The 13,441-nt window shown below is 33.6% G+C and overlaps 1 protein-coding gene across 2 annotated transcripts; it reads right to left on the bottom strand.

Moving 5' to 3' along the window:
* Positions 1–3,412: 3,412 nt before the first annotated feature.
* On the bottom strand, positions 3,413–7,597 carry LOC107485051 (putative pentatricopeptide repeat-containing protein At3g25970). 2 transcript variants are annotated; one of them, XM_016105580.3, is made up of 4 exons: positions 7,407–7,591; positions 7,044–7,306; positions 5,830–5,915; positions 3,413–5,743 (listed from the first exon to the last, which is right to left on the bottom strand). In XM_016105580.3, exon 4 carries the CDS (start codon positions 5,557–5,559, stop codon positions 3,445–3,447), a length of 2,115 nt encoding a protein of 704 aa, XP_015961066.1. In that variant the 5' UTR covers positions 5,560–5,743; positions 5,830–5,915; positions 7,044–7,306; positions 7,407–7,591; the 3' UTR covers positions 3,413–3,444. The 2 variants fall into 2 exon arrangements, with proteins under 2 accessions (XP_015961066.1, XP_052117111.1); XM_052261151.1 differs by having other exon boundaries at positions 7,044–7,597.
* Between the last annotated feature and the right edge of the window lie 5,844 nt (positions 7,598–13,441).

Here is a 13,441-nt window from a genome sequence, read left to right on the forward strand (position 1 = left end):
TAATAGTAATTGTATTGAAACTTGAGGTACAGCAGAGCTCCACATCCTTAATCTATGGTGTGCAGAAACTCCACCGTTGAAAATACATAAGTGAAAGGTTCAGGCATGGCCGAATGGCCAGCCCTCTCCATGATCAAGAGACCGAATAGTCAAAAGATTAAACTGTCAAAAAATGTCTAATACAATAGTAACTTATCCTATTTATACTAGACTAGCTACTAGGGTTTACATGAGTAAGTAATTGATGCATAAATCCACTTTCGGGGCCCACTTGGTGTATGCTTGGGCTGAGCTTGATCTATCCACGAGCTGAGGCTTATCTTGGAGTTGAACTCCAAGTTATAACGTGTTTTGGGCGTTCAACTCCGGATCATGACGTTTTTCTGGCGTTTAACTCCAGACAGCAGCATGTACTTGGCGTTCAATACCAAGTTACGTCGTCAATTTCCGGATAAAGTATGGACTATTATATATTGCTGGAAAGCTCTGGATGTCTACTTTCCAACGCCATTGAGAGCGCGCCAATTGGAGTTCTGTAACTCCAGAAAATCCATTTCGAGTGCAGGGAGGTCAGATTCCAACAGCATCATCAGTCCTTTTGTCAGCCTTTTTCAGAGTTTTGCTCAAATCCCTCAATTTCAGCCAGCAATTATCTGAAATCACAGAAAAATACACAAACTCATAGTAAAGTCCAGAAATGTGAATTTAACATAAAAACTAATGAAAACATCCCTAAAAGTAGCTTGAACTTACTAAAAACTACCTAAAAACAATGCCAAAAAGCGTATAAATTATCCGCTCATCAATCGGGTAGAGTAGGATTTAGAACTTTAGGGTGCGGGTAGAGTTAGGGTTGAGAGATTCTCAACTCGCAGATAGGATAGGGTAGAGTTTTAAGAAAGTTTTCAATGCGCGGGTAGGATTAGGGTAGAGTCCAAACCCTACCCTATCCTACCCATTGCCAGCCCTACTTCTAGTGTAAGTTTAAACCCCTTCAGATATATCTATTTTCTCCAGAACAATCACCTCCTCCTCATCGCCGTCTCCGTTGTGATTTGTAGCACAGTGGTCCTCTTTGTCATCGCTCATGTTCAGCCACCAAGAAAAGAGGGGATGGATTGATAGAAACGAAGATTGAGAGAATTATTGTGAAAGAAAAGTAGAGAAAAGGTAGAGTAGAATATAGTAAGAAAATTAGGTTATAGATGAGAAGGTTGAATGAGAAGAAATTGATGATGAAAGAGCATAGATTAAATGGGTATGTTAATAGATAGAGGTCGTGAGTTCAAGTCTCCCTATCTTTGATAAAAACAAAAAAAAATCACTAATTTGTTAATATTAAATTTAGATGTTTAATTTTCAAAAAGAATTTTAACATTAACTTTAGGGATTAGCACCGATTAAACCGTATTTCAAATGCAATGAATTATTACTATTATTATTTATAGACTCTAGTAGTAAAAGAACATTTTGCAGCAGGTAAAGAAATTCCCGTTTTAATAGGATGTGTTTGGAACTTTTGTGTCGTATCAGAGTCAACCAAACTTACAATTTTGCATTATAAACTAGATTTTAATTATATATCTTTTATATTTCTTGATGTACCTATTTTTTTAAATATATCGTAATAATATTTTAATATTTTATTAATATTAAAATATAAATTAATTTTTTAATTATTATTAGTGTCTTATTTTAATTATATAAAATATTTAAAATATCTTTTATTTTAATAAATAATAATATATATTATTTCTAAATTTATTTCAAGAATACATATCAAGAATAAGGTTAGACACGTTGATATGTAATGCTATTTCGGTGTATCCAAACGTATTTAAAAAAAATTATTTTTATTAAGACACGATTGGACACAGCAGACACACGTGTCAGATGAGCGTTGATGAGTGTCGTGTCCAAAATGTGTTCAACACACAGACACAATAACGCAGCAAAGTATTCATGCTTCGTAGGTTTTTGTTAATTGTGATAGCATATAACTTTTTATCCAAAATTAGACTAGAAAAACTTGGAATTTGTTTAAAATATTAGGGATTAGAATTCACTTAAAAGTTGATTTTTTTTTTTACTTTAGAACAACTAAAAATAAATTATTTAAAATTTTTTTAGAATTTTAATTTCTATTTATACGTCATTTATAAATCAGACAAAAGAGGATCTGATTTTTAAATCATTCTCACATCTCTCAAACTGAATATATCAAATATAAAAAATATTCTTATTTATAATTAATAAAAGATTTAATTATTTTTTCAATTTTTATAGATTTATTAAATTTTTAATTAGGTATTTATATTTTTATTTCTTTTTAATTGGATCCTTATACTATATCGGATTTTGTAATTAAGTTCTTGCCGTGACAAAAATATTGGAATTAATGAAATATTTCACTAAACAAATCGAATATACTTAATACTTGATTGAATATTCTGTTTTGTGTTTATTAGCATATTCCATTAATTTTAACGTTTCTATCGTAGTAGAAATTTAGTTACAAAATTTGATATGATATAAGAACTCAATTTAAAAAAAAAAGTATAGAGTTTATTATATTAATATATTAAAATAATTCTAAACCATGAAATTAAATTTTAAATAAAAATAAATTATTTTCTTAAAATGAATAAAATTCTTTTATCATATTAAATAATTTTTAAATAAACTCTTAATATTCAACAAATAGTATTAAGTATAACAATGAAGAAAAAGAGGTTTTTTTATACATAAATAATTTAATTATTTTATTTACCGAAATATGTAATTTGTAGCGTATTTACTAATTTACATCACATTGATTTATCTCGTTTACAATATAAACGAGATAATTTATTTACGTTATAAACGAGATATATTTATTTGTAAATATAAAAATATAATTTTTAAAAATAATAAAAAATATTAATAATTTAATTTAGATCAAACTCTTAAACATGAAACGTTTCAAATAATAAAAAAGATAAGTGATTTCAAAATAATAGGCGGTTTTAACTTTTAACTCTCTGATTAATGAACCGCTGTATCGTATCACGTAATTTAAAACTACTCATTTAAATACGCCAATACGTGATATTTGCCTCCATGCATATAATAATACCAACAACACACATAACCAAATTCAAATATAATATAATAATAGTTATAATAGTTATTGTTTTTTTTACCAAATTTAAAAGCCAAGTTTGGACGCATGAAGCTACCGTGTTCCACTTCACAGATTTTAGTTACAATGTGCTATGATTATACAAGAAGCAAAGGAACTTGGTAAGGTCTTCAAAAAGTGAAGATTAGATCGGAAGTTTTAGCCAACTCACCTATTTACCAAAGTTATTAGCGGTGTGATAAGAAATCGTTATATATATGGATTCTATTTTTTGGACAAGCGAATGCCTAGTTATTATCAGTGAAAATTTTGTCTCAAAATAGTTATAGAATTTGTGATATTAAACATGATGGTACTAACACAGTTTGATTGTCCAAATAATTGAACAACTTAGTTTCCTCCTTTAATTGATGTAGCAGTAAGTATATCTCATCACACTGGGGGTGGGAGTGATCTTCAGCATTGAAAGCATGCACTTTATTTTTTACTTCTATCCAACTCCAACCAGGAACCTTTTTCACTCCCCTTTCTCTCATCAGCCTAGTCACACTAGCTTTTTCATCCCACATCTTGAGTCTTCCATACATGTCAGAAAGCAGAACATAAGTACAATGATCCTCAGGCTCCAGCTCTAGTAAAATTTTCGCAACACCAATAGCTAATTCGATATCCCCACAAATTCTGCATGCACCTAATAAAGTCTTCAAAACCATGGCATCGGGTTCAAAGGGCATCGACTCAACCAGAGATTTCGCCTTCTCTAGATGCCTGGCTCGGCCATAGAGATCCACTGCGCAAGCATAGTGCTCCATTCGTGGTGGAATGCCAAAATCAAACTCCATTGACTTTATAAAGCTCCGGCCTTCTTCTACCAGTGCACTATGACTACATGCAGTTAGAACTGCAACAAATGTTATATGATCAGGTTTCACTTTTCTCTCTCTCATTAAGTAAAAGAGATCAAGCGCAACGCTGCCCTGTCCATGCTGTGCATGCCCGAATATGATTGAATTCCAGACTATAGCATTGTCTTTGGAGGTAGCATCAAAGGATTTCCTAGCATCTTCTATGACCCCACATTTAGAATACATGAAAATCAATGAACTAGCAACATATTTATTGGTATCAAAACCAACTTTAACAGCTAAGACATGGACTTGTTGACCTAACTGTAGAGTAGCTAAATCTGAACATGATCTGATAACAGCAGAAAAAGTATAGTCGTCAATCTGTATAGCCAGAAATCTCATCTGTACAAATAACCTCAAGACATCTTCATTCGAACCAACCTGTGAGTACCCTGCCAAAATGGAGTTCCATGTGCAACAATCTTTTAGGTCCATGGAAAAGAATATTTTAGTGGCATCTTCCATGCACCTGCTATTTATCCTAATATACATGGTAATCAAAGCATTTGAAACTGGAACAGATTTTTCAAAGCCTCGTTTTATTACCAAGCCATGTAAACATTTTCCATGGCTTTTGATATTTTGTGCAGAACAAGCACTGACAATCTCGGTGTAGGTATAAACATCAGGCACAAAACCAAAATTTTGCATATCAATGAAAACTTTAAAAGCAAGATCTTCTTTCTGATGCTTCATGTAAGCAGCAATCATAGAATTCCAAGTAACCAGATCACGACACACAGTAGCAGCATCAAATACTCTCTTAGCATCTAGTAAAGAACCACACTCTGCGTATGCCGTGATAATGGCATTGCAAACAGTGTTAAATGATTCCAGCCCATGTTTTACAATCTTACCGTGCAATTGCATAGCTAAACTGTAAAACTCAAAACAATCAAGCAATGTCAAAAAAGGAGATATTGTACCATCATCAATCCCAACACCCTCAAGTTCCATACACCTTAGCACCCAAAATGACATACCATGATCACCAACTTGTGAATAACCTGCAATCAAAGCATTCCACGAGACATGGTTTCGCTCTGGCATCCATTGGAACACAACATGTGCATCATTGATGCTCCCACACTTGGCATACATGTCAAGAAGGGCACTACCGGAGAACAAATTCCCAGAAAACCCCATCTTGATCACAATAGAATGCAGTTGTCGCCCTAGCTCAAGCTCGCGATCACAAGCAACACCTTTGAGCATGCTTCCAAATGTGTGGCCATCAAATACAAGTCCACACCTTCTCATGGAAGTGAAGACACCCCATGAGGCCTCGAGATCACCAGAGTTCACATAACCGGAAATCAAGGTATTCCAAGAGACAATGTCTCTGTGGGACATTTCGTCGAACAATTGGTGGGCAAGATCTAACTTTCTGCATTTTGTATAAGCACTTATGATGTTATTGGTAGTGTAGAGACAAGATATGGTTCCTAGCTTGATTGCTTGGGAATGGGCTGCTTGTGCTGCAAGAAAACTGATAGATGAGGTATGAATGAGAGAGTGCAACCTCTTCATTCATTGATGCAAACTTAAATTAATAATAAGAGTTATCTGCTCTGTTGCTTCTAGTATTGTTTTACTCAAGCCTCAACGATGAAGAAGCACAACTTCAAATGAGCTATAATCTTGAGAACATTCGTGCAAGAATGGTTTATACATAGGTGCATGGAAAGAAGAAAATCTCCATATAATCTGAAGCCTGGATAGCACGAAACCAATACCTTCAATAAATTGATGACATTATAATAAGAGAAATCAAGAACAAGAAACTCAAAGGCACAAGACCTTCATAGGCATAAGTTTTTCAGTTTAATGTCTTTCACATTATGGCCAGGCCAGCTACTTGGTGCTCAGGGACCTGAAGCATTTTCCTGTTGACAATAGCAACAAACCTCAGAACTCATCCATACCATACAATCAAACCAGGGCTTCCTAATAGGTCATGTGTCAACCTCAACCCAAACAGAATTTATTAAAACTCAACACCAATACACAGATTGAGAATTTTCACCATAGCATGGCAGCAGCAGCAACAAAAACACTTATGGAGCTATAGCATCAATGACACTATTAGGTAATGAAAGGAAAAGGGGGGGTGAGGCAGAAGGATCAGTACCTTGCAGCAGTGGTGTCAATATGCTTGGCCCTACTTTATAGGGCCAAAAGAACAAAAGGCCCTACAACTAATAGGGTCAAATTTTCAAAAAGCCCACAGGACCAAAAGCCCTAGGGCCAACCCGCAGGCCACCTAATCCTTTTTTCTTTTTACATTGCTATCTATCTCAACAACACATATAAAACTTATTAAAACTTGGTGGAGATTAACTAGACCCACATACAACTAGCACCCTAGCTCGAATTTTAGCTTGATCAACCAAAATTCAACAAATCAAGTAATAACTAACACAAATACAATACTTAATAAAGTATAGAATGTCTCTGTGAAATCTATATACATATGAATACAATACTTAATAAGTTTTGGCACCCTGCATAATTAATCTTCTGTGAAATATATACACATAGGAGATTCTTTATTTATCAACTTCAAAACTAATGTGTCCTAAATAGGATACACTATAATAAATGTGGTATATTATAACTGCTCTGGTGGTATAATATTTTCAATTGAAGTCTGTGATTGTCTATACTTGGGGGTTGTTATAATGTTATTAGCATATTGTTCATTTTTTCACATTACAGAGATTGCATACTTAATTTGGACTTAACTCTTCAAAAATCTGATTATTACTCTCCAAAAAGGGACTATAACATGACAGAGCCATCTATGACTATGATGTAAAAGCTTAACTACTTGCATTATACAAAATTAGGATTAGGATAACAAGATTCAACAAGAGATCACAAGAAGCAAAACAGAACAAAATAAATATGGAAAAAAAAACGGAACAAGAAGAAGTTGAAACTAACAAATTGGATTTAGAAACAATAAGCAAGCAAACAGAGAGATAAAATGAAAGAAGGGAAAGTGTGGATACCAGAAAGCAAAATGGAAGAAGGAGAACAAGAAGGAGGAGCATCCACTGCGTCGTCCACCGCGTCAGGGAGGAGGAGCAGCCACCGCATTAGGGAGGAGGAGGAGCCACTGCGTCATCCATCGCGTCAGGGAGCAGGAGGAGCCACCGCGTCAGGAAGGAGGAGGAGCCACCGCGTCGTCCACCACGTCAGAGAGGAGGAGCAACCACCGCAACTTCGACGAATCAGACAAAGACGAAGACGATGGCACAGCCGCACAGCACACCTTATAAAATGTGTTATTGTAATTTTAAGGCTGTAGACTAAAATTAACTTGAAGGGTTTAGGGTCAGCTCTAGGACTTTGGACTCAATTGACAATACTACCTTGCAGCACAGATGAGGGAGAAAACGGAGACCGGCTGCGAGAGAGAGGAGAAACAGAAGCGCAGAACAGCAGAGCCGAGAGGCACTGGCAGCGGCAGTGGAGACGGTGAGGCTGTCCAACAATGGAGAACAGAGAAGAGATGCGACGTTAGCCGTTAGGTTTTGTTTTCCTTTGTTTTCTTTAGTAAGCATTAAGCCAACTGGTTAACCATACCACCTAGGACCATATATAGATGAGGTTAATAAAAAAAAAAACAAAAAAAATGGTTATTAATTATTTACTAAAGTAATAAACCGATCTTAAATTGGTCTTAAAAGTTAAAAGTAAAAACCAAATTTAAATATATAAAATCAATTTTAACTTTTAAAGCAATTTTGACAGTTTAAAAAAACCAGTTTAAACTCTTTTTTTTATCATTATGATTTATGAAACCGGTTTACCTCTATAAACAAGGTTTTTTTTTTTTGCCGAACCTATAACAGATTTATATCGTGATTTATTCTTTCCTGTTAAAAAAGGTACTGTCATATTGTGGCAGCAGATAGATATTCATTCATTCATAATTCAAGATATAAGTTAGCCGTTGAAGTACAGGTTTAAAAGTTATTAAAAGTTAAAACACAAAAACACTCGATTAATGAAACCCCATTTCTTGTATTTTAAAACTCAGTTATGCTACGTATATAAACTTTTTTTGTTTACGAGTCTTATAAATTGGGCTAAACTTAACAAAAACTATTCTCACCTAATTCAAGTGTGTTAAACACGCGCGTTATTCAACGTTTTTTAAAGCATGCTAATCACCATTATGAATGATTCTTCTTCTTCTTCCTCAATCAAAACCGCAACTGTCGAGATTCAAGACACATTCAAAAACTCTGAAGAAACTTTCAAACTTCTCGCCAACAGTCGACGAAATCAACAAGGAAACATCAAAATCTCCATCAAAAAATACCAAAAAAAAAAAGAAACATTATTCAAGATACTGTTTCACTAATCTTCTAGGTTTTTCACATTTCTCTTTCTGATTTTAAAAATGAAGCATTATATCGTTGTATTTCTCTTTTATTAAGTAGATTCATTATATGTTCTTGATTTAAAGTAGACATTAAAGTTCTGGTGAAACTGTTCAAGTCGGTTATACTGTTTTATGTACTTTTAGTGAATAGTTTAACGTGCTTTTTCATTTATTTTTGTGCATGTTTGCATATTTAGAAGTGAGTTTGTATACATATAAACTTTGACCTGTATTTCAAGTGAACTCATATTTGGACGTATATAGCCAATTTTTAGGTGTATATCATCGAATTCGAATGTGACTGGTACTTCTAGTGAAATTTTGAACTTAAATATCATTTTGAACTCATATAATGTTATGTAATTAAAAAAAATACAGGTGTATGTGTCTGGTATATATATCAAGAGTATTCAAGTGTAACTGGTGCTGTTGTACTTGTGCTTGAACTTGTAGTGTCATTGTATGCATGTTTTAGTTGACTTGAATATCATTTTGAACTCATATAATATCGTATAATCGAAAAAATAATAATGTGTATAGGACTGGATTTGGGTGTATGGAGCTGGTATTTGGGTGTATCCAGTTATTTGGGTGTATGTTGCTGGTATTTGGGTGTATGTGACTGTTATTTGGCTGATATTTTTATCTATTTTTCTAGCATAAATATAGGTTATTTAAATGACTCTCATTTTGCTTTGTTTACAGCAAACCAAGGATTTGAGATGTTCCACGCGACTATGGAATGAAAAGTTTGAAAAAATGAACGAGGCAAAGAAGGTCATCGTTCGCAAATTAGAATTTAGTGGTCTCATGCACATCTCGCTTATGAATGTGCCACACAAACTGTCGAAGGAGTTGGCTAATTCCTTTAATTTGGACAAAAACAAATTGGACACAAGGCACAGTTCGTTGAAAATTAAACCTAAAAAATAGGAGTTGCCCTTGGCCTCAACGCATCAAGTAACTGATTACAGAAAACTTTTATACTTGCATTTTGTAATATCTTATTCTGATCTCATGTAATCAAGAAATAAATTTAGGTGTATATGACTGGTATTTGGGTGTATTTCAAGTGATTTAAAGTGTAATTTATTTTCTTTTTTATAGAAGACCTATTTTCCGATAAAGTGAGTTTTAAGGAACTTTCTGAGGAGAACAAAGATATTTTTAGAAGGTTCTAGGAAAAAACATTAAAGAATCTAACCAATCAGATGATGGATATCGAGGTTGACAATGATCAAGACCACCTAATGTTTAAGAAGATTTTCATCCTCTATATTCAAATGGTGTTCTTGTTGCCAACTACGATAAACAAAGTATTTCCTGTCCACCTGATCTAATTTTTCGAATGGACAACATAACGAAGTGCGACTTGGCCAGCCATGTCCTCAATTTCATCATCAAAGGCATAACTAATTACCATTTGAAAAATAAAAAATTGATTGATAGCTGCCTCTATGCCTTGATGATAGTCTATTTTCATCTAACAAAATACACAGACAAGAAAGGAGAAGCAATCCTTGGACAGCCCTGGGTTAGCCATTGGAATAGGGAGCTACTGGTTGCGAGGATCAAAGTTGAAATTGATGGTCATATGGTAACTGAATAGAATACCTTCTCTAATTTGAGTGTATTTTATTTATGTAAAAGGTGTAAACTAACGTTTCGACTGTTTCAGGGCATCGTCAAGAGGACGAAAATGAAAAAGAAATTGAAGGAAATGAAAGAGAAAGAAAAAAAGACAAAAAAAAAAGACAAAAAAGAAGAAGGTAAGTTCATCCGAGAGTGATTCATCGAAGAATGAACTTGCTTTTTCCTCTAAGTCTGAACAAGACTTAAAGGAAGCAACAAAAAGAAGAAAATAACCACCAGGACAACTAAAAATTAAGTAATATTTTTGGGTGTATTTTGTCTTTTTAGGATGTTTTTTGCTAACGATTATTTGCGCTCTCCAGAATGGTATCCAAAAAAGAAAACAGATTTTGGAGGATTTCACTTCAAAAAGTGAAAGTGAATCCGATGATAAATAAGATTTTGAAATTGTCAATGCATTGCTTTCTTTCTATTCATTATCAAAATTTGATATATTAACATAGTGTTTCTCATTTAATTTCAGAAGTGAAGAATCATCACCAATAATAAAACAAAAATCAAAGAAAAAAATTCAGACTCCACTCAAAAAGTATGCACTGCTTTCGAGAGTATTTTATCATTAATTTTGTTGTGTTTGTCTAATTCATAATTTTTTTATTTCTAAGACGCAATCCAAAAAAAGAAAGCACATTGTTGAGGATTCGTCTTCTGAAGAACAAATTGAATCGTATGATGTGTAAGATACTTTGTAAAGCTATCTTATCCTTTATCATGAAAATTTTACTTGTTAACATGTTCTTTTGCATGTACTGTCAGAACTGATATAAGAACTGAAGAATAGAAGAATTGTTCAGAGAATCAAAACAGAAAAAACCCAATGAAAAAGCTACACATGGGTATGTTGAATTTTGGTGTATATTGTCGATTTTAAGGTGTTTTTTGTTGCTGATAATTGTTTTTGCTTTCCCAGGATGAAGGAAGCTGGGCTCCCATCGACGAAAGGTCACTATGACTCATCCGAAATGTAAGATCCTTTATTTGATAGAATTTTGAGATCCTGATTTAATTAAATAGTATTTTTATTGAATGATGTTTATTTTGTGGTTAGAATGCCAAAGGTGAACTTAAGAAGCGAAAATGATCCTGTGTTTCAAACATAAATGGATCAAAGCAGCATAAACAAACCCATGGATAGCATGTAATTTCTGTTTCTAATACAATTTGCTTAATTCTTTTGTTACCATCTGCTTCTAATTCTGTATATATTTTTTTAGAAAAAAAATCCCTTTAATGTTTTATTCAAGAAAATAAATGCAGGAAAAAAAAGAAAAATATGCAACTACGTAAGTTCTAAAAAAACAGAGCCTGTGTTTCTTTTCAATGCTTCAGGTGTATTTTGACATTATTTTGGTGGATTTTTGTTTGGGTCTAGAAGAAGAATCGGTTAGTGACCCAGCTCAACATAAGATGATCATTGTTCGGATAGAGACACATTCACAATTTGAAGCGCTTGATGTGTGAGTTTTACAACTAAATTTTAACTTTCTAATCATCTATTTTAAGGGATTTTTTAATTTTTTATTTTTGTCTTGTTTAGAGTTCCAATTCAAGTATGCATGCCTCCGTCGCAGACAACAGCAGCAAGCCCTATGCAAATTGAATGATCCCCCCAAAGTCTCCAAGCAAGAAAATTAGCGAAGAAATAGTTAAGGGGTAAGGAATAATATTTCGGTGTATTTGGTAATTATTTGGGTGCATTTTTTTTCTTATTTGGGTGTATCTCATCTAAATTGAGCTGTAATTGGTTTTCTTATAATTTGAATCCTTTTCTCTAACCCTGTAGCATTTCACAACTCCAGCAACCTGCTAAAAGCACATCCACAGTGCCACCAGCTCTATCTAAAATGTAAGTTCTACACAATATAACTCTCTTTCGATATCATTCGTCTATTCTTATTCTTATAGTATCTCATATGTCAACACGAAGTAATCCACCCCCTGAAGCCACTGCTGCATTGATGATAATCGCCAACACAGCATGCTATGTACCAAAACAATTTTCGGCGCCATCATTCAGTCGCAGCTTCACTGATTCGAGTCAAGAAGAAATGCTGACTCAAGAGGGGCGACCAGGATCTAAGAAGGGAAAAAGTCTTGAGACACCAATACTAATTGAAGAATTAGAGGAGCTGGTAGAGTAAATTACAAACACTGGGGTTAAGGGTCAGCATTGAATTTTGCAGAGAGTAAATTCTCCCAATCAAAAAGCAACCTACCGACCAACTTTTTGAAAAGTTTAAAATTCCTACAAGGAGGAAGGAATTGTCGGCCTACATGAAAGAAAAGTGCTACCTTAGGCCACACATGTAAAGACCTATGGGGATGGAGGTACTAATGAGTATGAGCCAGTGTGCATTCTCAATGCCCAACAACCATTGTAATTGTCAAAAATCTACTTTGCGTCTCTAAAAGCTAGTTCATATATCGAAGTTGGGGTAATATTAGAATAAGATTAATGATTTTATTATGAGATGTGACTGCAATATTGATTGATGTAATTAATTTGAATTTTTTGTTTTTCTAGATTGTCACTACTATGTGTCTGATTCTGAACAAACAAAATATTAGAAGATTTGAAGAACAAATTTATTGTCTCCCCCCTACAATTGTGGTAAGGTGTATTGAACTCAATTTTGGGTGTATTTATGTAATGTTTTGGTTATATCAAATATTTCTTTCGGTGTTTCACAAATGCTGCAGAACATGGTTATTAGGAATCATGAGGGCGGCGAGTTCTTACAATCAAAAACAAAAAAGCCGTTTAAGATTGAAGACTACAAAATGTTCATACATTTTTGGACCTGAAAAAATTGGCATCCCATCCATATATAAGTTTTTATTTCTAAAACTTCTTATCACAATTCTTTAGTTATGTGCCAATTAAACTAAAATACTGTTCAATATGGCCATACTTCAGATATTTGCACATGTTTGCTATGCAGAGCATTAGTAGATATGGGTGACTGATGCTAGAAAAAAATATTTTGTATCCTTGACCTGTATCACAAGACGTGTCCCTCCAAACCCAGAATGAAGCTTAATAAATTTGTTGTAAGTTAATTCTGTTGTTTGTATTTTAAGATTTGGATGAAGTTCTGTTCAAAATAAGGTGTAGTATGGGATCCTTTGGGTGTCATTAGGTATTAAATTTATTATTTCTTATATTTTGCTTTGTTTTTTATTTTTAGGGGTATGTGATTTCCAGAATGAGGGTATATGTTGGGGGTACCTCTCAAAAAAGACGATCGTGAAATTGAACTGTCATATATCAACATTGCAGGCAAAAAAATAGAGTATAAATCTTTCTCTCAGAAAATTATGTTTTCTCTTGCTGTTCTATTTTAATTTGCTAATTTATTTTTA

The sequence above is a fragment of the Arachis duranensis genome, chromosome 4 (genome assembly GCF_000817695.3).
Source record: "Arachis duranensis cultivar V14167 chromosome 4, aradu.V14167.gnm2.J7QH, whole genome shotgun sequence".
NCBI lineage: Eukaryota > Viridiplantae > Streptophyta > Magnoliopsida > Fabales > Fabaceae > Arachis > Arachis duranensis.

What these genes read in the sequence shown, in the direction of transcription:
- LOC107485051 (XM_052261151.1), bottom strand. Translation starts at nt 5,559, where the DNA reads ATGAAGAGGTTGCACTCTCTCATTCATACCTCATCTATCAGTTTTCTT.